Below are 27,268 nucleotides of genomic sequence, written 5' to 3'. Positions count from 1 at the left end.
TACCTTTCTTATTGAATTTCCCTACTTCCACCATACTAAGAATATTGGAAAACTTGTGTTCCTTTAACAAATAGCCAGCTAGCTGTGCTTTTGAACCCCTCTTCAATAGACACATATGCCTCGTAAATTAATATCTAAAATTTGGAAGCGATAAACCCCCTTTGCCCACAGGAAGACAGAGCTTTTCCATATTTTAATCAATTTTTTTTCCTTCCTCAAATCAGATTGTTCAAAATTTGTTCTACCCTCTTAAATATCCTATCATTAATCCAGATGCGGCAAGAATTTAAATAAAAAAAGATCTGTGGAATAATCTTCAACCAAAGGTTCAACCAAACATTGACTTTTCTTTTATCCTTGTAGATAAAGTTTTTATATTATTCTAACATAATCGTTCAATGTAACTGTAATTTTGATCCCCAGATATTCTAATTTGTAAGTCTCACCCAGAATTTTTACTCTTGGTAAATCAAACTCCATTTTCTTATCTAGAGACGATATTGATGATTTTGACCAGTTTATCTCCAGGCCAGATAAATCACCATGATAAGATAACGCATATGGTCAAAATTCCAAAACAAGACAATATCATTCGCATATAAAATAATTTTCTCATGCCTACCTTCGATTCTGAAATCCTCATAGGGATACGGGTCTTTCAGAAATGCCACTAAAGTTTCTATATATGTCGTCTGCGTGGTTTACCTGGGCATATTGTTTCTGATCGCAGAGTCCAGTTTACCTCCAAACTCTGGAAAGCTTTTTGCCGACTGCTAGAATTCTTCACCTCCTCAATACACCTGGCCATCTTAGACATGCTGTCTTCCATCTGTAGGACAACCTTCTTGATATGCAACATTCTCTCCCTTATCTTTTTCAGGTCGTCCCGGATGATCATAATATTAGCAGACATACTCCCCATCTGAGTTATAAAAGCATTAAGGGCTACATGACTTTTCTGGACTTCAGGAAGAATCTTTACCCATACTTCAGGAGAAGCTGCATTACCCTGCAGTACCTCCGAACTTAACTCCTCCCCTTCTCACACATCATTTCGGGACACATTTGCCTTCTCTGCTTCTTTTTGATTGCATGTTGTAGTGACGGCTGCAGATAGCTTCATATATCGTTCTATTTTGCTAGTGTTGTTTTTAGAACTATGTAAGGCTACCCCGCCGGATCTCCTGATATTAGATTAGGCAGGCATAATGACAGCTTGCTATTGTTTAAGTGGCTGTAGAGGGGGTTAATTATCTTCTAGATGCAACCAAGTAAGCGGTAGTCCGTACAAACGCCTCTCTCCTTGTTGATGTGAGAATGCTCTGCTTTCCAGCAAACTATTCTACAGTCTTTTCCAAATGTTTACCCCCCTTTTTTTCTTTTCTTTTACCTTCCCCCTTCCTCTTTTATTCTTTTTCCCTTTTGCCCAATATATTCAGCATCCAGTGTTCAACTGTATTCCATCGTCTTTTTTGGTCTTTTAGTGTGGTGCCACCAGTGTCACCACTGAGGAAGGAGAGAGACTCCTCCACATCTGAGTGGTAGGGTCCTGGACTCGGCACCATGTCACACTAGCTCTGTGTCCATCACTTTACTTCTCAATGCTACACCTCGCCACATCTCTCCAGCAGGGGTTGCTCGGCCAGTGATTTCCATCAGTGATTGTGAGCAAAAACCAGGATTGGAGCATCCACAGGGATAAATTATAAGGGAAAGATCTGCACCTGTTCTGTGTTATTAGCCACACCTGATGTGTGGATGAGGCACTACATTGCAATGGGGATTTATGTAATTATGCCAGTTTGGTGGAAATACATTAAGAAATAATGTTGAAGTTGGATAAAACTGGTGAGGCCAAGGACAACTTTTTTATTACAATTTTTTGTTATTAAAAATTTCTTCCACTTGAGCTTTGCATTCTGCATTGCCTGGGAGTGATTAAAGCATGCATACTGGGAAACTGAGTGGGGCAGGAGGGCTGATCTTACGTTTTGTTATGGAGCCCTATGAGATCTGTGTACGCACCTGGCCAAAAGACTGATATTAAGTTTTGTTATGGAGCCCTATGAGATCTGTGTACGCACCTGGCCAAAAGGACACATATTTGGTATAATTTAGGTCAATGGGAGCCTTAGCTGAATGTAAACCAAAAACTTCATGTGAACATATAGTTTCAGATACATGCATTATTCTATGTCAGGAACTGACAGTGGTATCATGGTTCAAAAGTCAATGAGGCAGATCTACTATTGAAAATGCGCCAGTTTTTTGGCGCAAAAATTGTGTGCATGCTTTACATTCTTTTCTATATTATGCCTTGTCTGACAAAGGTTGTGTCTTAGTGGGAAAAGTGGCCTAAATGCACCTTGATGCGCTAAAAATATGCCAAACTTTTCATGCATTTGTGGAGTGAAACTATGCCAACTTATAGGTAACTTTAACTTAGACTAGACAGGTTTTTGGTGCACAGATGCATGGACAAATTTTTGGCACACAAACGGAATTAATATGGTGCAGGATTTATGATACTAAAAATTTACAAAGGCCAATGTGTAACAGCGGCTGCTATGTGATGCTCTTCTCCTGCTTGCAGCCACAGTCCTGGGCGTTTCATTCAGCGGTGATCTGCTGCCTATACAGGTCCTTCTCAAAAAATTTGCATATTGTGATAAAGTTCATTATTTTCTGTAATGTACTGATAAACATTAGACTTTCATATATTTTAGATTCATTACACACCAACTGAAGTAGTTCAAGCCTTTTATTGTTTTAATATTGATGATTTTGGCATACAGCTCATGAAAACCCAAATTTCCTATCTCAAAAAATTAGCATATTTCATCCGACCAATAAAATAAAAGTGTTTTTAATACAAAAAAAGTCAACCTTCAAATAATTATGTTCAGTTATGCACTCAATACTTGGTCGGGAATCCTTTTGCAGAAATGACTGCTTCAATGCGGCGTGGCATGGAGGCAATCAGCCTGTGGCACTGCTGAGGTGTTATGGAGGCCCAGGATGCTTCGATAGCGGCCTTAAGCTCATCCAGTGTTGGGCCTTGCATCTCTCAACTTTCTCTTCCCAATATCCCACAGATTCTCTATGGGGTTCAGGTCAGGAGAGTTGGCAGGCCAATTGAGCACAGTAATACCATGGTCAGTAAACCATTTACCAGTGGTTTTGGCACTGTGAGCAGGTGCCAGGTCGTGCTGAAAAATGAAATCTTCATCTCCATAAAGCTTTTCAGCAGATGGAAGCATGAAGTGCTCCAAAATCTCCTGATAGCTAGCTGCATTGACCCTGCCCTTGATAAAACACAGTGGACCAACACCAGCAGCTGACATGGCACCCCAGATCATCACTGACTGTGGGTACTTGACACTGGACTTCAGGCATTTGGGCATTTCCCTCTCCCCAGTCTTCCTCCAGACTCTGGCACCTTGATTTCCGAATGACATGCAACAGTCCAGTGCTGCTTCTCTGTAGCCCAGGTCAGGCGCTTCTGCCGCTGTTTCTGGTTCAAAAGTGGCTTGACCTGGGGAATGCAGCACCTGTAGCCCATTTCCTGCACACGCCTGTACACTGTGGCTCTGGATGTTTCTACTCCAGACTCAGTCCACTGCTTCCGCAGGTCCCCCAAGGTCTGGAATCGGTCCTTCTCCACAATCTTCCTCAGGGCCCGGTCACCTCTTCTCGTTGTGCAGCGTTTTCTGCCACACTTTTTCCTTCCCACAGACTTCCCACTGAGGTGCCTTGATACAGCACTCTGGGAACAGCCTATTCGTTCAGAAAGTTCTTTCTGTGTCTTACCCTCTTGCTTGAGGGTGTCAATGATGGCCTTCTGGACAGCAGTCAGGTCGGCAGTCTTACCCATGATTGCGGTTTTGAGTAATGAACCAGGCTGGGAGTTTTTAAAAGCCTCAGGAATCTTTTGCAGGTGTTTAGAGTTAATTAGTTTATTCAGATGATAAGGTTAATAGCTCGTTTAGAGAACCTTTTCATGATATGCTAATTTTTTGAGATAGGAATTTGGGGTTTTCATGAGCTATATGCCAAAATCATCAATATTAAAACAATAAAAGGCTTGAACTACTTCAGTTGGTGTGTAATGAATCTAAACTATATGAAAGTCTAATGTTTATCAGTACATTACAGAAAATAATGAACTTTATCACAATATGCTAATTTTTTGAGAAGGACCTGTACTTCCCAATTCACCACTGCAGTGCTGGGCTCTGTTCTTGCAGGTACTGTTTGTTCTGGGATCCACTCCACAGTTTCCCTTCAGCCCTGGCCAAAGCATGCTTGCTGCTTCTTCCCTACAGCACTTCCTTAAGGGTCAGTGCGCATCACTTCCTGCGCTTTATGTGTTAGATCCTGTGACCTCGCTGACCAATCGTAGCCCTCCTGCATGTACAGTTGCAAGAAAAAGTATGCAAACCCTTTGGAATCATATGGATTTCTGAACAAATTGGTCATAAAATGTGATCCGATCTTCATCTAAGTCACAACAATAGACAATCACAGTCTGCTTAAACTAATAACACACAAGGAATTAAATGTTACCATGTTTTTATTGAACACACCATGTAAACATTCACAGTGCAGGTGGAAAAAGTATGTGAACCCCTAGACTAATGACATCTCCAAGAGTTAATTAGAGTGAGGTGTCAGCCAACTGGAGTCCAATCAATGAGATGAGATTGGAGGTGTTGGTTACAGCTGCCATGCCCTATAAAAACACACATAAGTTCTGGGTTTGCTTTTCACAAGAAACATTGCCTGATGTGAATGATGCCCAAAAGAGCTCTCAAAAGACATATGATTAAGAATTGTTGACTTGCATAAAGCTGGAAAGGGTTATAAAAGTATCTCCAAAAGCCTTTCTGTTCATCAGTCCACGGTAAGACAAATTGTTTATAAATGGAGAAAGTTCAGCACTGCTGCTACTCTCCCTAGGAGTGGCCGTCCTGTAAAGATAACTGCAAGAGCACAACGCAGAATGCTCAATGAAGTGAAGAAGAATCCTAGAGTGTCAGCTAAAGACTTACAAAAGTCTCTGGCATATGCTAACATCCCTGTTAGCAAATCTACGATACGTAAAACACAAAGCAAGAATGGATTTCATGGGAGGATACCACAGAGGAAGCCACTGCTGTCCAAAAAACATTGCTGCACGTTTACAGTTTGCACAAGAGCACCTGGATGTTCCACAGCAGTATTGGCAAAATATTCTGCGGACAGATGAAACCAAAGTTGAGTTGTTTGGAAGAAACGCACAACACTATGTGTGGAGAAAAAGAGGCACAGCACACCTACATCAAAACCTCATCCGAACTGTGAAGTATGGTGGTGGGGGCATCATGGTTTGGGGCTGTATTGCTGCATCAGGGCCTGGACGGATTGCTATCATCGAAGGAAAAATGAATTCACAAGTTTATCAAGACATTTTGCAGGAGAACTTAAGGCCATCTGTCCACCAGCTGAATCTCAACAGAAGATGGGTGTTGCAACAGTACAACGACCCAAAGCATAGAAGTAAATCAACAACAGAATGGCTTAAACAGAAGAAAATACGCCTTCTGGAGTGGCCCAGTCAGAGTCCTGACCTCAACCCGATTGAGATGCTGTGGCATGACCTCAAGAAAGCGATTCACACCAGACATCCCAAGAATATTGCTGAACTGAAACAGTTCTGTAAAGAGGAATGGTCAAGAATTACTCCTGACCGTTGTGCACGTCTGATCTTCAACTACAGGAAACGTTTGGTTGAAGTTATTGCTGCCAAAGGAGGTTCAACCAGTTATTAAATCCAAAGGTTCACATACTTTTTCCACCTGCACTGTGAATGTTTACATGGTGTGTTCAATGAAAACATGGTAACATTTAATTCTTTGTGTGTTATTAGTTTAAGCAGACTGTGATTGTCTATTGTTATGACTTAGATAAAGATCAGATCACATTTTATGACCAATTTGTGCAGAAATCCATATAATTCCAAAGGGTTCACATACTTTTTCTTGCCACCTTCCCAGATGCCTGAGTTTCAAGGTCCTTGTGTCCTGCAAAGGTTGCTGATTTATCTACGGATGGAGTAGAGTTAACACTCATGTTTTCTGAGATTTCTGAGTTGTGTTATCTAATCTGAGCAAACACCTTCAATTGCTTTTCAATGGCTTTTGTCTCGAGATAACGCGATGAGTTAAGAAATTTGAGTTAAGAGCTGGAGTGCTTACCCTGCTACATCTGTACTTGTGTTCCTGTGTACCTGACCCATGCTTGTGTTCCTGGACTCTGCTACCTATTTGATCCCTGCCTTTTTGCCTTGACTTTCCTGTTGTCTACCCGGACTACCTGACCTGTACCTGTGCCGCCTGCCCTGACTAAAGATGAGTGAATTTCATATTTTTCTTTTATTATTCATTCCGTCATAATAGAAGTCTACTGCCTCTCCTGCATAACGGAAACGGGATGGATCCGTTATGCAGACCATAGAATTCTATTATGGTGGAATGAGTAACAGAATGCCTCTAAAGGTGGTAATGGAATCCATAACGCAAGTCTGCTTTTACCACCAAACAAAGAGCAAATTAATTTCATAACACAACATTCGCTCATCCCTAGCCCTGACCTATTGCTTGTTTGACTTCGCCTCTGCCTCATCCTTCGGTCCTGCAGTGTTGCTCCCAGTTACGACTCAGCCATACTGACGTCTGTACCTCTGGTACCTTGCTCAGGTATCTCCTGGTCCGCCTGGACCAGCTGCCTCATGTGCCAATCCTCCTCAAGAGGTAACGACCTGCTGTTCCTTTCGGGAAAGCCTATCCCCACCACCAGAGTACTGTGAAGAACGAGGGGTTCACTTAGACAACGCCCTTAGAGGAGGTAGAACGCGTGGCACAGTGGGTTCACACCCGAGGTTTCATGGCACCATGCAGAGAATACTAAGTTTGCCTAAAATGAAGACTGTGCTTGATATTCTTAGACATTGCAAAGTACAACACTATTACTAAATCTGCCCCAATATGTATCTTAGCTGCTTTATTTAACAGAAAAAGCTTAAAGCATACCTGTATTTTCATCAAAATGTAACTAAAGCCATGGCCTGGAAGCAGATACAGGCGCATCTCAATAAATCAGAATACCATCAAAAAGTTAATTTCAGTAATTCAATTCAAAAAGCGAAACTCATATATAATTCATAGATTTATTAGACACACAGAGCGATCAATTTTAAGCATTTATTTATTTTAATGTTGATCATTATGGCTTCCAGCTAATGAAAACCCAAAAGTCAGTATCTCAGAAAATGAGAATATTGTAGACAAAGAGATTCACAAGGAGTGGACTACGGCTGTGCAACAGTGGCTGCTGTACGCCGCTGTTCTCCTGCTTATTGCCGCGGTCCCGGGTGCTTCGCGCAGTGGTGACCTGTGGTCGGTGCTTCCCATTTCACCGCTGCAGTCCTGGGCTCTGTTTCTGTAAGTGGTATTGCTTTTAGAATTCTGCTCCACAACTTCCACTTAGCCCTAGACACAGCATGTGGTTGGCTGGTTTCTTGTTACACTGCTCTAAGGGCGGAGCGCATCACCCCCTGGGCTGTGTGGGTTAGGTCAGATGACCTCACTGACCAACCCTAGCTGTCCTGCAGGTATTTAAGCGGCTCAGCCCACTTCACAGATTCCTCAGTGTCAAGGTCCTTGAGTTTGTTGGTTCCTAATACTCATGTGCTCCTGATTTATACTTCATTCCTGGACTCTCCTTATCTTTGATCCCTGCCTCCTTTTCTTGTCTCTCCTGTTGCCGATCTGGATTGCCTGACCTGTACCTGTGCCACCTGCCCTAACCTTCGGTACTGCACAGTTGCTCCTGGTAATGACCTCACCTGCCTGACTACGCGTGTACTTTTGGTACCTACCCAGGTATCTTCTGGTCCGCATGGACCAGCTGCCACTGACTCGGGAATTGCTCTGGAGTAGCCCCTGGCAACTACCCTAACGGCTCAAGTCTATCCTCACCATCTGAGGCTCTAGTGAAAAGTATAGCCAGTCAGTGGCACAGTGGGTTCACACCCACTGATTCGTGACAGTACACTGAGGCCATGGACCCCACTAGTCACTCCAAGCCTGTCGTTCAGGAATTATTTCATGAAGTGAGGCGCCAGAGCGAACATCAGGATGTCATGATGCACTTCATGCAAAATGTTGCTGCTCGTCTGGATGCCATCTCTTCTCCAGCTTCTGCAGGGCCACCAGTCACTGCTACTCCTGCAATTCCTACACAGGTGAATCCGGATTTGTCTGCCACCGGTGTACAACTCCCGCTGCCATCACGCTATAGCGGAGATCCAAACCTATCTTGGATTCCTGAACCAGTGCCTGATCCACTTTGAGTTGCATGGGCAGAGGTTTTCTACTGAGCGGTCCAAGGTTGCCTTCATTGCGTGGGCAAATCCTATTTGGGAACATGGAAGTCCATATAGCATTAAGGCCAGACGGATCCGCTCCGAATGCAAGTGTGAAAGTAGCCTTACAGTGGCTCCTGTCCTGGTAAGATACATTCCTCTCGGGAGAACATTCATGCCATCTGCCAAAAGGAAACGTATCCTAACGTGGGGCCACCACTCCAAACTGGCCGGTCACCCAGGTATTCGCAAGACCACTGAACTGGTGTCTCGCCACTAATGGTGGCCCACATTATCCAAGGATGTGCGTGAGTATGTCTCTGACTGCACCTTTTGTGCTCAGAATAAAATCTCCAGGAGCAAATCGCCTGGTCTGTTGTTACAGCTACCTGTTCATGATGCTCAATGGCAACACATTGCCATGGATTTTTATTACAGATCTGCCATCTTCAGCAGGATGTACTGTGATTTGGGTGGCCGTGGACCGCTTCTCCAAGATGGCGCACTTCGTTCTTTTGACTAGATTTCCCTCAGCTGCGGAACTTGCTAAACTGTTCATGAAACATATATTTCGTTTGCGTTGTTTACCGGGGCATATTGTTTCTGATTGCAGAGTCCAGTTTGCCTCCAAGCTCTGGAGAGATTTTTGACGACTGCTAGAATTTGACCTGGACTTCTCCTCCGGTTATCACCCCCAAACCAATGGGTAAGTAGAACGGGTCATTCAGATATTGGAGAATTACCTTCAGCATTTTGTTTCAGCTCAATACAACAACTAGGTACAATTGTTACCTTGGGCAGAGTTCTACAATAACCATACTAGTGAGTCTACGAGATCATCTTTCTTTGTCGGTTTTGGACAGCATCCTTGTACTCTTCTCCTTATTACTATATCTTCTGGGGTACCAGCAGCAGATTCCTCTTTTAGGGATTTTTTAAAGATCTGGCAGGATACCAAGATTTGCATCGGTAAAGCAGTGACCCGCATGAAGATGAATGCGGACAAGAAAAGAAGAAAACCGCCTCAGTTCTCGCCGGGAGATAAGGTATGGCTCTCCTCCAGAAACATTAGTTTAAGGGTTACTAGTTTCAAGTTTGCCCCATAGGTTCCTGGGACCCTTCGTAGTTGTGAAGAAGATCAATGAAGTGACCTATAAGTTACAGCTACCTCTCTTTCTTCGTGTTCCCAATGCCTTCCATGTATCCTTGCTCAAACTGGTAGTCCTTAACGGCTTCTCTACAGCTTCATCCACGGCGAGTTCGGTGTCTGAAGACTTGGAAGAGACATTCAAGGTCAAGGTCAAACATGGTAAGAAAACCCACTACCTGGTGGATTGGAAGGGCTTGGGTCCAGAAGAGAGGTCTTGGGAGCCGGAGGAGAATATTCATGCTCCGGACTTGATAAAAAGGCTCTTGTCCTGTCGTGGACTCAAGAAAAGGGGGCACAAGGGGAGGGTACTGTAACAGCGGCTGCTGTACGCCTCTGTTCCCCTGCTTATCGCCACGTGCAGCGGTAACATGTGGTCGGTGCTTCCCATTTCACCACTGTGGTCCTGGGCTCTGTTTCTGTAAGTGGTATTGCTTTTCGGATTCCGCTCCACAGCTTCCACTCAGCCTTGGACACAGCAGGTGGTCGGCTGGATTCTTGTTACACTGCTCTAATGGCGGAGCTCATCACTCCCTGGGCTTCGTGGGTTAGGTCAGGTGACCTTGCTGACCAACTCTGGCTCTCCTGCAGGTATTTAAGTATTTAAGCCCTCTTCCCAGATGCCTCAGTGTCAAGGTCCTTGAGTTTGTTGATTCCTGATACTCTTGTGTGCTCCTGATTTATACTTCGTTCCTAGACTCTGTTTATCGTCTGATCCCTGCCTGCTTGCCTTGTCTCACCTGTTGCCGATCTGGATTGCCTAACCAGTACTTTTGCTGCCTGCCCTGACTACACCTCTGCCTCATCCTTCGATACAGCACTGTTGCGCCTGGTAACGACCTCGCCTGCCTGACTTCGCATGTACTTCTCGTACCTACCTAGGTATCTTCTGGAGTAGCCCCTGGCAACTACCCTAACAGCTCAAGTCTATCCTTACCATCTGAGGCTCTAGTGAAAACCAGGTAGTTGCTTAGACATGCCCCTCCAGAGTATAGCCAGTCAGTGGCACAGTGGGTTCACATCCGCTGATTCGTGACAGGCTGGAGTCAGTCCTTCAAGAGCCACCACACACAAATGTATCCAGGACATGGGCTATAACTGTCGCATTCCTTGTGTCAAGCCACTCATGACCCCGAGACATTGTAAGAAGTGTCTTTCCTGGGCTAAGGAGAGAGAAAATGACTGGATTGTTGCTCAGTGGTTCAAAATCCTGTTTTCAGATGAAAGTAGATTTTACATTTCATTTGAATACAAGTTCCCAGAGTCTGGAAGAAGAGTGGAGAGACACACAATCCAAGTTGCTTGAGGTCTAGTGTGAAGTTTCTACAGTCAATGATAGTTTGGGGAGCCATATCATCTGCTGGTGTTGGTTCACAGTGTTACAATATATCAAGCATAACGTCAGCGCAGCTGTCTACCAGAAATGTTTAGGGTTATTCATGCTTCCCACTGCTGAAAAGCTTCATTTTCCAGCAGGACTTGGCACCAGCCCACATTGCCAAAAGTACCAATACCTGGTTTAATAACCATGGTATCACTGTGCTTGATTAGTCAGCAAATTCGCCTGACCTAAACCCCATAGGGAATCTATGGAGTATTGTCAAGAGAAAGATGAGACACACCAGACCCAACAATGCAGATAAGCTGAAGGCTGCTATCAAAGCAACCTGGGCTTCCATGACACTTTAGCAGTGCCACAGGCTGATCTCCTCTATGACGCTGCATTGATGTAGAATTTCATGCAAAAGGAGCCCAACTAAGTATTGAGTGCATATACTGTACATGCTTTTTAGTAGGTCAACATTTTAACATTAAAAATATATTTTTAAATTGGATTTATATGATATTAAAATTTTCTAAGATTTTTAGGTTTTCATTAGCTGTAAGTCATAATAATCAACACTAAAAGAAATAAATGCTTGGTCACTTTTTTAACTGAATTACTGAAATAAATTAAGTTTTCAATGATATTCAAATTTATTGAGATGCACCTGTATGGTCTTGTAGGCTTATGTGTCTAGCTCTTAGATGGGTCAAACCCAAAATACAAAATCAAACCATGTGGCTCCCCCACCTAGATAAAAAAAAAACCATGATTCACAACATATATACAATACAGACCCGGCTAGTGGCACCTCTTGGAGACCCCGTCACGTGTTTTGCGTCAGCTTCCTCGGGGGGGGGGGGGGGGGGGTGGTAGAGGCGCAAGGCAGAAAGGCCCCTATATATATACCCAGTACTACCAATTGATTTTCACATGATGAAAATCATATAAGCCAAGCCCCACTTCAAGCGTATCCTCCTGAAATCACATCTAGCAGATTGCGATCATGTGATAAAAGATAAGATAAAATAAAAGAGTTGTAAAAGACTGTGCTTGATACTAGCATCAAATAATAAATGATAGCCTTGGCACAAGCGCCCATTAAGACAAAATGTGGCCACAACAGAAACACATAATACTATTACTGAACACACACCTAAACCGGCTGGTATAAGCAAAAGGCATGCAACACCTCCCCATCGATCACATGATCCGTGGGGGGGGGGGGGGTGGCGCAGGCATGAAATCGAGCTGTTGCCAGATCCACCATCTTGGATGAGGGCAAAACGCCCAAGGAGAAAAACCCACCCAGTAATTGCGACTAAAGTGTCCGGGATTCATGACAGCAGTGACAGTGTAGGAAAGAGTGAGCAAGTAGAAAAAAAAACAACACAAAAAGGAGTGAAAAAAGTGTGTGATTTGCCAGAGGGTAAAAAACAAAAAGTCTGAACAAGAGGCAAAAATGCAAACAGACAAATGAGAATGTGAATTAAATATAACACAAGGTGTGCATGTGTAAAAGGTGCAAAACAATGTAGAAAAACTTGATGAATGAAATTTTTTTTTAATTAATTTATTATTGTGTGGAAAAAAAAATTGGGGTAAAAGTGTAAAGAATGTGAAATGTGTGGTGAAAAAGAAATGGAACAAAGAAAAAAAAAAATGGTAGAGGAAGTGAGGAGTATAAAAAGTGTGTGTCATGTGTGAACATGGAGGAAAAAAGAATTTATCAAGTCGAAGAGAAAAAAACGCGATAATGCAAAAAGTGAAAGAAAAAAACGCAAAATGGTTGTATGAAAACCGACTGTGAAGGGAGTGTGCTTGTGTGAAAATAAAAATAAAAAATTGGGACCAGATAAGGTTAAGAAACACATATACATTAATTACAGAAATAATCCATATAAAAACATAAATAATAAAGACACTAAAATAGTGACAAAATGTTATGGAACCATGAACCAGACGTACAACAAGAGATAAGTGGAAATAAGAAGGCTTTATTGAAATCAAGCTGTAAGCAAAAGTCCAAACGGATGGCTAAACCGAAGCAGGGTCTTGCGTAGCCAGAGGTCAGGAACCAGAAGGGTAGTCAGACGAAGCCTGGATCAGGAACCAGCAGGGTAGTCAGATGAAGCCAGGATCAGGAACCAGCGGGGTAGTCAGACGAGGCCAGGATCAGGAACCAGAAGCAGCAGCAGTCTTAGAAGCATGTGAACACAGGAGGACCAAGCAAGGAACTGAAGCCACAGACCTCCTATATATATGAGCTAGGCATCCAGCTCCTCCCAGTGGGAAGGAGAAGCCGCAGGGTGGGAGGCTACAAGAAACCCAGAAACCAAGATGGCCACCAGCACATGTCAAACGAAGGAGGACGGCAAGAAGGTAAGACCATGACACAAAAAGGAGGTACCACTAGCCGGATCTGTAATAAAATTAGAAATAAAACGGGCACTTGTCAGAGATCAAGAAAAAAGCTGCCACAGAAGGCCAAGGCTAAAACCTTAAAGAACTTATACAATACAGCGCAAGGAGAAAAATGTCTAGATAAAGATCAAGGATTTTTTCTTTCTTCCATGCTGATAGATCCACAGCTGTACAGGTGTAGGCTCAACCACAACAGGAGTGTGAAAAATGCTCCAGATGTTAAGACTGGGTAATTCTATAACAAAATTGAACATACAAACATTAAAAATAAAAATTAATTGATTAAATAAAAGTCCAATAAAATATAGGGGCGACACAAAAATGCAAAAAAAGAAGAAAGAAATGTAATAAAAATGGGAAAAATAAGTAAATAGATAAATATACAGAAAAGAAAAGGAAACAAGAAAAAAACTCCTCAAAGATAAGATGCAAAAGACAGATTTTCATTGAAGCCCACAGGTGTCACCGTATTCAGGGTATAAATCCATTTGGACTCCTGTGATAGCAGTTTTTTCTAATTACCCCCTCATTGTGAAATGAGAATCCGATCAATACCCATAATCTGAGCTGAATTTATGTGTCTGCAGCACTACACAAGCTGAGGCTTCCTGTCTTTACTATCCATTATGCTCACAGTCCAATCAGATTCATGTCCTGCAGAGAAAGCCCTCCTCTGTCAAGAGAAGAAAAAGTGCTTTATAGCCATATTCCATTTACTTTATTAGGCTTTGTGTACAGTGGAGGACAAGAGCAGAAATTAAGGAGATGGTGATCTAGGCAAGCTGTTAGCGGTCAGTCTATGCTGTCAGTTTGGAGATCACTAATCTATGTCCCTGCTCTACACTTCTATCTCCCAGATCATCATCATTCCCTTTAATCCTGCATACACACGACACACTCTGGCCTCTTCTATAGATATATCTATCACTCCCAAGGAGGGCACTATGTCTCAGTGTATGTCCAAAGAAGAAACCAGATGATAGAGCCATAGTGGATTTACTTTGGAGAAGCTGAGTACAATAGACACAGCAGCAAGCAGACAGACGTGGTATCTGTGCTCTGTGTAATGCAGGAACAGAAAGGAGACAATCCCACGTCCAGAAGCCCATTTCATGTCTCTGCTGCAAGAGATGGGCTTTACAAAACAGCCAGCAGTGGACAGCAACTTTGCAAGAAAATGTTTAGGTAATTTTTTTAGAGGTGGGTGGGAAAGGGGGCCTGTTCTAGTAATAGGCCCAAGACTGTACAAGGTTTACAGGCTGATTATTAGTATATTCCAATGCAGGCCTGTAGGTGGCAGCACTGCACTGGAATATACTGAATTCAGTATGCTGTATTGCATAGATATGCATTACAGAATACAAGATGCAATCCAATGATTGCATCTTATAGTCAACTAGGGTGAATAAAAAAAAGTAATAAAAAAACATTAAAACATTAAAAATATATAACAAAATTATAAAAATGTAAATCATCCCCCTTTTTCTAGAATAAAAAAATAAACACAAGCAATAAAAAACCTAAACATAATGGGCATCGCTTTGTCAAAAAATGCCCATACTATTAAAATATAAACGTATTTATCCCATACAGCGAATGGCAGAACAAGAAAAAAAATCAAAATGCCCAATTCACCATTTTTTGTCACTTCACCTCACCCACAAAATTTAATAAAAAGTAATCCAAAAGTCATACACAGTCCAAAATGGTATCAATAAAAACTACATATTATTCAGCTAAAAATAAGCTCTCAAACAGCTCTGTAAACATAACGTAAATCTTTTTATGATGAAAACAAAAAACAAAAAATTTTCAAAGTGTTTACTTTTTTCAGTATTAAAACCCAAGAAAAACTATATGTGCTACTGCCATAATCGTACTGACCTGGAAAATGAAGGTAACAGGTCAGTTTTCCTTCATGGGGAATGCTAAAAAACAAAACCCATAAAACTGTGATGGAATTGTGTTTTTTCTCATTTGCATTCCATTTGGATTTTTTTTCAACTTCCGACTATAATTTATGCAATATTAAATAGTGCCATTAAAAAGTACAACTTGTCCCACAAAAAACAAGCTCTCATACAGCTATGTGAACAGATAAATAAAAAAGTTCTGGGAAGGCGCATGGAAAATCGCAGGGTCCTGAGGGGTAAAAAATATTGCATATAGTGAAAAACCATAATTCTCAATTTATTTATACTGTGGCATAGATGCATTGATAAATATTCCATTATATAGCTCTTAAACCCCCTGCCATCAGGCAACACTGGGGTGAACGCTGTGCACAGGATTTTTTTTTTACAGAAGCTGTAAAATCTCTATGCACTGAGCTCCCCCTATTGGCAGTTGCAGGAAAATGCCAGGGTTTTATGTTAGGCAAGAGAAGGGATTCAGTACTTGGTCTACGGTCATCACAAGTCCCAAAGCAGTGGCGTGGTCTGCTTCCATGGTGAGTATGCCACTGTGTGTTCCCTTGCCTCTTAAGAATGAAATGGATTTTAGACAATGAGTGGTGTCGCAGTGTGGACCTACCTATTTAAAGGGGTTGTCTCACTTCAGTAAGTTGCATTTATCATGTAGAGAAAGTTAATACAACCCAATTACTAATGTATTGATATTACCCATATTGCTTCCTTTGCTGGCTGGATTAATTTTTCCATCACATTATATACTGCTCGTTTCCATGGTTACAGACCACCCTGCAATCCATCAGTGGTGGTCGTGCTTGCACACTATAGGAAAAAGCATCAGCCTCTCTGGTGGCTGAGACCATGGTAGCGCACATAGGCTAGTGCTTTTTCCTATATTGTGCAAGCACGACCACCACTGATGGATTGCAGGGTGGTCTGTAACCATGGAAACGAGCAGTATATAATGTGATAGAAAAATAAATCCAGCCAGCAAAGGAAGCAATATGGATAATAACAATACATTAGTAAGTGCCTTGAATTAACTTTCACTACATGATAAATGCCACTTACTGAAGTGAGACAACCCCTTTAATTAGTTAGTCTGTGCTGACATCCAATTACAGGTGTCAACCCAGTCTTGATCAGTGACTTTCTTCGTAATGTAATTAGATGGAAGCAGTAGTGGGAGAATCATGGCAGCATTCTTTTTTGTTTGTGCTCCATTCTTGTCATAGGGACATTTGAGCATCTTAAATGAAGGAGCATGCAAATATTTTGTAAAGAGGGTGTAGGCTTCCAGGTAATGACCATACACATATATACACGTGTATTGCCATGGGGGTACCTCTCGTCCACTGCCATCCCGCTATCCAGGGCAGGCACAGGTGCCGCATCGCTCACTTATCCCAGTAGCTAGTCCTGCTAGCTTTCCTCTGCATTCTAGTAGTGGGGACGGTCACCGTAGTCCAGTGCCCGTGCTGGAGGCTGCCTGTTTAATCCCAGGCACCAAGAGCTCTTATTGCTCCCCTTAGGACATGCTCACACATATCTCAATTACCTCAATTTTGGGGTATTTAAGGCACCTTCCCATAGGGAGGCTGTCTGAGCTTTAGGTTCCAAGATTGCTAATTTACCAGTGAAGTGCTTTTTCATTTGTCTGCCCATTTACTGATTCTGGTTCTCCACCGCCTGCCGTTTTATCTCATTGACTCTCTGCTGCCTGCCCTGATCTTCACTATTTTACTGATATGCACAAATTCTAAGGGGGCATTGTCTGCCCTGACCTTGGCCTGTTTCCTGACTACCTTCATTGCCAGTTTCCTTGGTGCTTTGTATAGGTGTCTCTGACCCCCATGGGTCAGCTGTCAATTACACAGTGACTACTCTAAGAGATAACGTCCTGGTGGCTCCCCTGCAGTGAAGTCCAGATCCCTGTACAGGGGTTAAAGGGTGAATACCAGGGCACCACCAGGATAGAGCCCTAAGCAAAACCGGTTAGTTGCACAGTGGGTACACAACTATTGTATGTTACATGTAGTACAAGAATTTGTACACAAAACTTGCACATTCATGCACATACACAAGCATATACAGTATACTTTTCACACACACTGCACACATAAATATACACTGTGACACATATGCACATTATATACATTCATACACACACACATGTATACACACTGTGACATGCATAAACATTCTGGCTGGATTTCATTCACATAGGGGAGTAGACACAGCAAGACAGGCTGATCCAGCAATCAGTAATGTGAACATACTAGAGATGTAAAGTTCTTCCCCTCCCTCTGTGACTTTATATGTAATGATGTATGAAATCTGCTGATAAAATGTGAACATCTAAAATTTAGTGTTCACTTTTCACCTTTCAGAGTTAAAAACAGGTTGTAAATGAACATGAGCTACATGAGAAGAGAAGAAGTCAGAAGAAGCTAAGAGGAGTAAGGGCACAAGAAGGAGGTTTTGAAACCCATAACCCCACTTCGTTATGCCGCCCCTTAAATGGCTTAATTAGCATCAGTTATGTATGGATAGGAACAGAGGCTTCACTAGAAAAACTTTTGAATGCCCCCCCTACTGTGGCTAGTCAAGACTGACCACGCATGTCATACAAGCCCTCACCTACTCACTAACTTAATAATTATGCACCCTTTTTACCCCTGTACATTAGAATGCCCTCACATAATAGTTATGCTCCCTCTGTGCCCAAACACAGTAGAATGCCCCCTTAGTGCCTATACTCATTTGTTATGCCCTCTATGCTTCCACGTAGTAGTTATAGCTCCTTTGTGACCCCACACAGTAGTTATGCCCCCTTGGTCTCCCCTCACAGTAGTGCTCCCCGTTAATTTCCCTACACTATAGTGCTCTACCTTAGTGCCCCCTTATATTAGTGTAGCCCCTGTGGTGTAAAAAATATAAAAACAGTAAGGCCTCGTTCACACTTCAGTGTTTGGTCAGTGATTTCCATCAGTGATTTGTGAGCCAAAACCAGAAGTGGAGCCTCCATAGACATTGGGTAGAAGGGAAAGATCTGCTCCTGTTCTATGTTTAGAGCTGCACCTGGTTTTGGCTCACAAATCACTGATGGAAATCACTGACCAAACACTGAAGTGTGAACTAGGCCTAATACTCTCCTAGCCTCATTCCCCTGATGAATGGAGCACATCCTGCCCTCCCCAAAAGATGCAAAGCAGTGACATCATATCGTCTGCTGAGCAGAGCGAATAGGGAGAAAACAGGCCAGGGAATGATCCTCAGCCCGAGCGCTTTTCTACTCAGTCCAATAGATGCAATTATGTCACTGCATTGCACCTGCTGGGGGAGCACAGGCAGGGGAATAAGGCCTGGGCCCTAATGGATAACAGACAGCCATTATGGCCCAGGCCTTGCCTGTCATTGCACACACACAGTAATCAGGCTTACTCTGGGTGTGTACTGGCAAGCAATGTCTGCCACTGCGGGCCCCCATACCAGTGGCTACGGTGGTAGTTCCACCCCTAGATTTGGATTCACATAATATCCCAATGACAAGGCTGAACAAGCCAAGGACACAATCAGGTGTAGGTTTTGGTTTATAACATCAAGCACTGGTCAAACACTCAGTAATGAATTATCATACTGTAGCTCATCTAGTAGGTCTGATTTAAAATTCCTGTTCATCAATTTCATACCTCTTAGTGTTGAGTCTCTGCGGATCATTTCTGAATGTGTTTTGTTTGTTTTCAGGTACAAAATAATCCTGATGGATCTTCTACTCTAAAGTTAGCTGATTTTGGACTTGCTGTGTTTGTCTCAGAACCTATATTCACTGTGTGCGGAACTCCGACATATGTAGCTCCTGAAATCCTCTCAGAAAAGGGTATAAGTAGATTGTAACAAAGTTTAGTTTTTTTTGTCTTAAACGGGTTGTGCCTATAAATGTATACTGCCCAATAGAGATTGCTGTTATATCACTTTCCTTAAATACCACTATTTATTAAAACTGCCTTATTCTAAAGTTATTAGCATACCATTGCACCCTGTGGCAATTCTGCTTTGCTATTCAGTTGCTGTAGGTTGTGTCCTGCATTGGAGTCTTGTAATGTAGGACACACAAAGGCTTCAATGGTAAGAACAAGGGGTGTAATTCATTTCACATGATCTGCTGATGTCAGAACACATCTCACTGCCTTAGGCCCCCCGTGGTCGTGCTGTGGCCCGCAAAATGCAGGCCGCAATGCACAAACACAGTCCACGGGGCAGCCGCAGCGGATCGCGGACCCATTCGGCTATCTGGCCGTTCCGCAAAAAGATAGGACATGTTCTATCTTTTTGCGGAACGAAAGTACAGGACGAAACCCCACGGAAGCACTCCGTAGTGCTTCCATAGGGTTCCGTTCTGCACCATTATGCATCTCCGGATTTGCGGACCCATTCAAGTGAATGGGTCCGTATCCGTGATGCGGAATGCCCACGGAACGGCACCTGTGTATTGCAGATCCGCAAATGCGGGCCGCAATACAGTAACGGGAGTCACACGTTCGTGTGCAGGGGGCCTTAAGTCATGATGAGTTAGCAGACACATGAGAAACCAGGAAGCAGGATTTAAACATGAGGGATACAAGAAAACTAAATTTGATAAAAAAACAAATACGAAAAAAACAAGAAGGAATGGAAGCTATGATGGAATTGATGAAAATACACTTTAGGCTACTTTCACACTTGCGTTCGGAGCGGACCCGTCTGGTATCTGCACAGACAGATCCGCTCCTATAATGCAAACGGTGGTATCCGTTCAGAACGGATTCGTCTGCATTATATTTCAGAAAAAAGTCTAAGTCCAATTTGTAGTCAGACGGAACCGTCCAGACTTTGCATTGAAAGTCAATGGGGGACGGATCCGTTTGAAATTGCCCCATATTGTGTCAATGTCAAACGGATCCGTCCTCATTGACTTACATTGTAAGTCTGGACAGATCCGTTTTGGCTCCGCACGGCCAGGCGGACACGAAAACGCTGCAAGCTGCGTTCGGGTGTCCACCTGCTGAGCAGAACGGAGGCTAAACGAAGCCATACTGATGCATTCTGAGCGGATCCGCATCCACTCAGAATGCATTGGGGCTGTACGGATCTGTTCGGGACCCCTTGTGAGAGCCTTCAAACGGAACTCGCAAGCGGAACCCCGAACGCAAGTGTGAAAGTAGCCTTAGATTGCAAAGTAGTTTATGGCACAACCCTTTAACAAAAGGACTGTAGAGTAGAGTATGCCACTCATTGTTATTAGACATGTATGAACATTTAAAAATATAATAGTCTGAGACCACACCCTGCTTACTGATTACTGAGGATGAGCAGCACTGGCCAATCCGAGAGCAGGGCTAGTGTGTAGGACTACAGAAGCACAATGTGCATAGGGTAGTCTGAGAAGCTGGTGGCCATTGTAGATTAAAGCAGAATAGACCTAAGATTTACAGAATTGTGCAAAAGGACTGGAAAATAGGGCACCTGGTACTTTAACTGATGTACCTGATGTTATATTAAAATCCATGGAGAACTGGAGTGGCAATTCAAGTCATGTGTGGTATAATTATCTTCTTAAATAACGCAGAAATTGTAATACAATTCTCACAATCTATTTAGGTACTTTACATGTAGATAGTGTAATTGAAAATATTTTCCTGTTATTTTGAAAAACTGGTAGGGAAGTCAGACAAAGACATTCCTAAGTATGCATTATAGCAATCCACCCACTTGAAACAGGGGTGTATTGGAGAAAAACACCTAAAAAGCCACATCCAGACCATGCTGTGATTTAAAAAGGCCACTGATGTTAAAATCTCTTGACAAATACTATAAATAACAGTAATAAAAGTATTGTATGAATGGAAATTTATATTTAACTTGACAGGAAACATCTTGCCACTCCAGTTTTTCCCAACAAAAACATCCAAAAAATGCAAAAACAAGACTTAAAATGTCCAAATACATTCCAATAAAGGCTGAATTTGATGTTTGGGTGCTTTTTAACCACTTCCCGACAGCCCATTGACTACAAACGTCCTTGGGCGGTCAGTTTATCTCTGAATGGACGTTCTGGAACGTCCATTCAGAGATTGCAGCTGCACGCTAATTGTGCAGCTGCTGAGCTGGGGCACTCTGTCAGTGACAGCAGGCACCCCAGGGAGAAGGCAGGGACTGTTCCTGGGTTTCCCTGCCTTCTAGATCGCTGTATACACAGCGCTCAACGAGCTCTGTGTATACAGATCAGGAAGCGCTATTCCGCTTCCTGTCCCAGCCCGTAGGTCATGTGACTGCCGGGGTCGGGCGAGTGCAGGAGCTTTCAGGTCTTCTATAGACCACAATCAGCCCTGCACTGTCCCTCTGGGGAATGTATTTCCACTGAAACTGGGGCAACTATGTCAGCCCCAGTTAAAGGAGAAATCAATAGTGAAAAAAAAAAAATGTTAAATGTCCCCCAGAGGTCTTGTATGACCTTATGGGGGACACAAAGTGTAAAATAAAAAATAAAAAATTAAAGTGTTTTGAAAAAATAAAAAAGGGTTAAAAAAATAAATAAAAAAATGACATATTTTGCATCACCGCATTCGCAACGATCAGCTCTATAATATCATCATATGATCTACCCCATCAGGTGAACGCTGTAAAAAATAAACATTTTGTCAAAACAGATATTTTAGTGAGCTCACCTTCCAAAAAACATAATGTTAATCAATCAAAAAAGTCGTATGTATCCCAAAATGGTAACAATAAAAATGTCACCTCATCCCGCAAAAAAATTATCCCCCACACAAGACTATAGCCAGAAAAATTAAATAAAATATGTCTCTATGAAAATTGCAACACAGAAACATGATTTTTTTCCCTAAAAATGCTTATTGTATAAAATGTAAAAAAAAATAAAAAAAAATAAAAATGATCTACTCCATCAAGTGAACGGTGTAAAAAAAATTAAACAAATAAAAATGATGCCAAAACTTTTTTTTTTATATATATATTTGGTATGGTTGCGTCCGTAATGACCAGATCTATAAAAATTCCACATGATCTACCCCATCAAGCGAACAGTGTAAAAACAAATTGAAAAATTACACCAAACTAATTTTTTTGTGACTTCACCTCCCAAAAATTAGAGAAAAAAAACCCAGAAATCCAAATGTACCCCAAAATGGTGGCAATAAAAACTACAGCTTTTCTTGCACAAAATAAGCCCTCACGCAGCTAATTCAACAAAAAAAGTTATTGCTCTTAAAAACCATGACAGAAAATTCCATGTTAGCTTCCCTTCTGAGCCCTGGTGTATTCCCAAATAACAGTTTACGACCACAATTGGGGTGGGGGGGGGGGTATTTTCCTGTTATTTTATGTGAAAAAGAAAGTTTGGGCCTAAAGCACCATTTTCTTGTAAAAAAAAAAAAAATGATATTTTGCCTTCTGTGCCCTGTCGTGTGCCCAAACAGCGGTATATGACCACATATGGGGTGTTTCTGCAAACTGCAGAATCAAAGTAAAAAATATTAAGCTTTGTTTTGTGGTTAACCCTTGGTTTGTTCCAGGAAAAAAAATGATTAAAATGGAAAATCTGCAAAAAATTTGACATTTTGAAAGTTATTTTGTTTTAATTCCTGTGGAATACCTAAAGGGTATTTCTAAAACCAGTTTTGAATAGTTTGAGGGGTGTAATTTCTAAAATAGGTTAATTTATGGGTTGGTTCTATTATATAAGCCCCACAAAGTCACTTTAGAACCGAACTGGTCCTTAAAAATGTTTTGGAAATTTTCTTAAACATTTTAAGAATTGCTTCTAAAATTCTAAGGCCTCTTTCATACGAACGTCCCGGATTTGCTCCAGATGCGTCACGTGTACATTGCGGGAAAACCGCGCGAGTAGGCCCACAATTGCAATCAGTTTTGACTGCGCTTGCATTCCGATGTTCAGTTTTTTCCGCGCGAGTGCAATGCGATTTGTACGCACGTGAGAAAAAATTGAATGTGGTACCCAGATCCGAACCTGGACTTCTTCACTAAAGTTCGGTTTTGGGTTGGGTGTTCTATTCATTTTATTATTTTCCCTTATAACATGGTTATAAGGGTAAATAATAGCATTCTTAATACAGAATGCTTACTAAAATGTGGCTTGAGGGGTTAAAAAATAAAAAAAAATAACTCACCTCATCCACTTGTTCGCGCAGCCGGCATCGTCTTCTTTCTTTATCTTTCAGGACCTGCAAAAGGACCTTTGATGACATAATCGCAGGTCCTGCTGACTGAAGATAGAAGATCCACATGGTGAGCACGATTAAGTCAAAGGTCCTTTTGCAGGTCCTGAAAGAAGAAGAAAGAAGATAATGCAGGCTACGCGAACAAGAGGATGAGGTAAGTACATTTTTATTTTATTTTTTTAACCCCTCAAGCCACATTTTAGTAAGCATTCTATATTAAGAATGCTATTATTTTCCCTTATAACAATGTTATAAGGGAAAATAAATCAGTGAATTTACAAACCGGATTCCCAAAAAGTTGGGACACTAAACAAATTGTGAATAAAAACTGAATGCAATGATGTGGAGATGGCAAATGTCAATATTTTATTTGTAATAGAACGTAGATGACAGATCAAACGTTTAATCCGAGTAAATGTATCATTTTAAAGGAAAAATACGTTGATTCAAATTTTCACGGTGTCAACAAATCCCAAAAAGTTGGGACAAGTAGCAATAAGAGGCTGGAAAAAGTAAATTTGAGCATAACGAAGAGCTGGAAGACCAATTAACACTAATTAGGTCAATTGGCAACATGATTGGGTATAAAAAGAGCTTCTCAGAGTGGCAGTGTCTCTCAGAAGCCAAGATGGGTAGAGGATCACCAATTCCCACAATGTTGCGCAGAAAGATAGTGGAGCAATATCAGAAAGGTGTTACCCAGCAAAAAATTGCAAAGACTTTGCATCTATCATCATCAACTGTGCATAACATCATCCGAAGATTCAGATAATCTGGAACAATCTCTGTGCGTAAGGGTCAAGGCCGTAAAACCATACTGGATGCCCGTTATCTCTGGGCCCTTAAACGACACTGCACCACAAACAGGAATGCTACTGTAAAGGAAATCACAGAATGGGCTCAGGAATGCTTCCAGAAACCATTGTCAGTGAACACAATCCACTGTGCCATCCGCCGTTGTCAGCTGAAACTCTACAGTGCAAAGAAGAAGCCATTTCTAAGCAAGATCCGCAAGCTCAGGCATTTTCACTGGGCCAGGGATCATTTAAAATGGAGTGTGGCAAAATGGAAGACTGTTCTGTGGTCAGACGAGTCACGATTGGAAGTTCTTTTTGGAAATCTGGGACGCCATGTCATCCGGACCAAAGAGGAAAAGGACAACCCAATTTGTTATCAACGCTCAGTTCAGAAGCCTGCATCTCTGGTATGGGGTTGCATGAGTGCGTGTGGCATGGGCAGCTTGCATGTCTGGAAAGGCACCATCAATGCAGAAAAATATATTCAGGTTCTAGGACAACATATTGTCACGACCATGTTTATGGCCGTGACTCCTTGGGAGCCTCATACAGTTGCCCGCGGTTTGGTTTGTAGTGTCAACCGCAGCTGGAGGCATAATGTTGTTAGCCTCAAGTGCGGTTGCCACGGACAACAGCTTTGTGTGCGGTTCCCTTGGAGTTGTGTGCCTGTTTGTAAGCACTTTTGTATGTCTGTGTGCACTTTGTTTATGTTTGGTGTGCACTGACATCTTCCCTTCCCTGTGGCTGTCCGTGGCAACGTTTGGTTGTATGGTGTACATGTGGTGGCTGTGTCCCGGCCTTCAGGCTGATTCTCAGGACACGGTTGCTACCCATGTTGTTGCCTGCGGCAACAGCCACAGTGTGTTTGTTGTTTGGACACTTCCCCTTTATGTTGTGTTTTCCCTTCTGTGGTATTGGAAGGGTTAACTCCCTTTCTGTGTGTGTGAGTCACGGGGTGTGTCTGATTGTTGGGTGTGGCCTCTTGACCCTATAAAGCCTCAGTTGTAGGCAGTAGCCAGGGAGGGTGCTTCAGCCATGCTGGCTGGAGACAGCCTCCTGGTTACTCACCAACTGCCAATGGGGGCCATCCTTCTGGTCATAGCAAATATAATGTCGTTTGGTGTCTAGAAGATGTGTTTGGTTTTATGCTTGTGTTTTGCACCTATGGTCCTGGGTTCCCGTGTGATGTGTGTTGTGTGCTGAGTCCTTGTGTTTGTGGATGGCAGTACTTCCACATGGGTCCCAGGCTTTGTGTCTGTGGCAGGTGTGTGTTATGTTTGTGGAAAGTACCTGCCATTGCCATAGGTTGTATTTGTTCTCCCTTCCTTGCAGCTTGGCCAGTGAGACTCCTGTTCCTCCATATCCAGAAGGAACAGGTTTTCTTACCCTGACTCCTAGTCCAGGGACCCGTCGGAGGGTGAGTCAGGGCTCCGAGGTTCCTGAGCATGGGTCCTCCTACCTTAAAGGTCGGCCCATGCAGCTAGGAGTTAGGGTCAGGTTAGGGACGCGATAGGAGGTGACCTGCTCCCTAATCCTGTTGTCCTGGTCAAGCAGCGACCATCTTCCATCATCGCACGGCTCAGGGTTTCCCCCATCCTCAGCCGTGACACATATGCTCCCATCCAGACGTCATCTCTTTCAGGGAAGACCCTGCATTCAAAGATAATGCCAGACCACATTCTGCATCAATCACAACATCATGGCTGCGTAGGTGTCACGAGGGTGTCAAGAGCCACGCCTGACTCCGTTGTACCCGGGGTCAGGAGGTCGCAGCGGTTGGCTGCACGCTCTATGTCAGATAGGGAAGTTTCCTTATTGTAGCTTTCTGGGTTTGCTTTACAAATCCTTTTGGCTCACTCAGGGATCCGTAGCTCCTTCTCTCAGCTGTTCCTTGTCCAGCACTCCCAATCCTCCTTATATTCCCCTCTCATACTTCTCTGGTTGCCAGATATAGAGCTTCCTGCCTGGACATCTATTCTGACCCACTGGAGCTGTGTTGCTGCGTTCTCTGAGTGTTGCCTTAGAACGCTACCCTCCGGATCCCTGTTGGACCTTTGTGGACATTGTTGCCGTCCACCTGGGTGTTTGTGTTTGTCTGTGTTTGTCTGTCCTCTCCCTGGTGTTTCCCTCTTAGTGCAGTGGTGAGGACTAGCGATCCCACCGGCCCGTTCATTATCTAGGGCTCATTTCAGGGAAAGCCAGGGTTTAGGCACGTGATCGCCGCACGGGTGAGGAACCCGTCTAGGGACGTCAGGGCAGGCAGGTGCCAGCTGCAAGGTGAGTTAGGGGTCACCACCTTTCCCTCTCCCTTGGGCAGGGCTTTCCCTGTTTTCCTCCCTGTGCGTGTTGCCGGTCATTACATTATATCTGGCCCTTATTTTTGTGTAGGTAAAAAAAAAAAATTTTTTACCTACTTAGAATCCAGTATGGATCCAATTGCTGCTCTGTCCGAACAATTTCATGGCCTGTCTTTGGAGGTGGCAGGATTGAAGGCGTCGGTCCTCCAGCAACAGCAGCAATTACAACAGACCGCAAGCCCAGCGGTTGCTACTGGTAACCAGGTTGTTGCGGAACCCAAGGTCCCTCTCCCTGACAGATTTTCTGGGGGAAGGGACAAGTTTTTGGCGTTCCGTGAGGCCTGTAAACTATACTTTAAACTGCGTCCTTACTCCTCTGGTAATGAAGAACAGCGGGTGGGTGTTGTTATTTCCCTGCTGCAGGGGGACCCGCAGTCCTGGGCGTTCTCTTTACCTACTGATTCCCAGGCTCTTCGGTCAGTGGATGAGTTTTTCGGGGCCTTGGGTCTCATATATGACGACCCTGACCGAGTCGCACTGGCTGAATCAAAATTACGGAGACTCCTACAAGGAGAGCGGCCGGTAGAGGAGTATTGCTCTGACTTCCGCAGGTGGGCTACGGATACCCAATGGAACGACCCGGCTCTCAGGAGTCAGTTCTGCTCTGGGTTATCCGAAAGGGTTAAGGATGCGCTTGCATTGTATGAGACCCCCTTTTCCCTTGA

The 27,268-nt window shown here is 43.0% G+C and overlaps 1 protein-coding gene across 1 annotated transcript in view; it reads left to right on the top strand.

Annotated features, from left to right (window-relative positions):
- Positions 1-27,268, top strand: part of DCLK3 (doublecortin like kinase 3) — a 105,992-nt gene that overhangs the window by 67,387 nt on the left and 11,337 nt on the right. The window contains exon 3 of the mRNA XM_044295073.1: positions 18,957-19,089. Coding sequence (XP_044151008.1) covers positions 18,957-19,089 — 133 coding nt within the window. The remainder of the gene's footprint in view (positions 1-18,956; positions 19,090-27,268) is intronic.

The sequence above is a fragment of the Bufo gargarizans genome, chromosome 5 (genome assembly GCF_014858855.1).
Source record: "Bufo gargarizans isolate SCDJY-AF-19 chromosome 5, ASM1485885v1, whole genome shotgun sequence".
NCBI classification, from domain to species: Eukaryota; Metazoa; Chordata; class Amphibia; order Anura; family Bufonidae; genus Bufo; species Bufo gargarizans.
The sequence above is the reverse complement of the archived record's forward strand: the minus strand, read 5'-3'. Positions and strand labels throughout refer to the sequence as shown.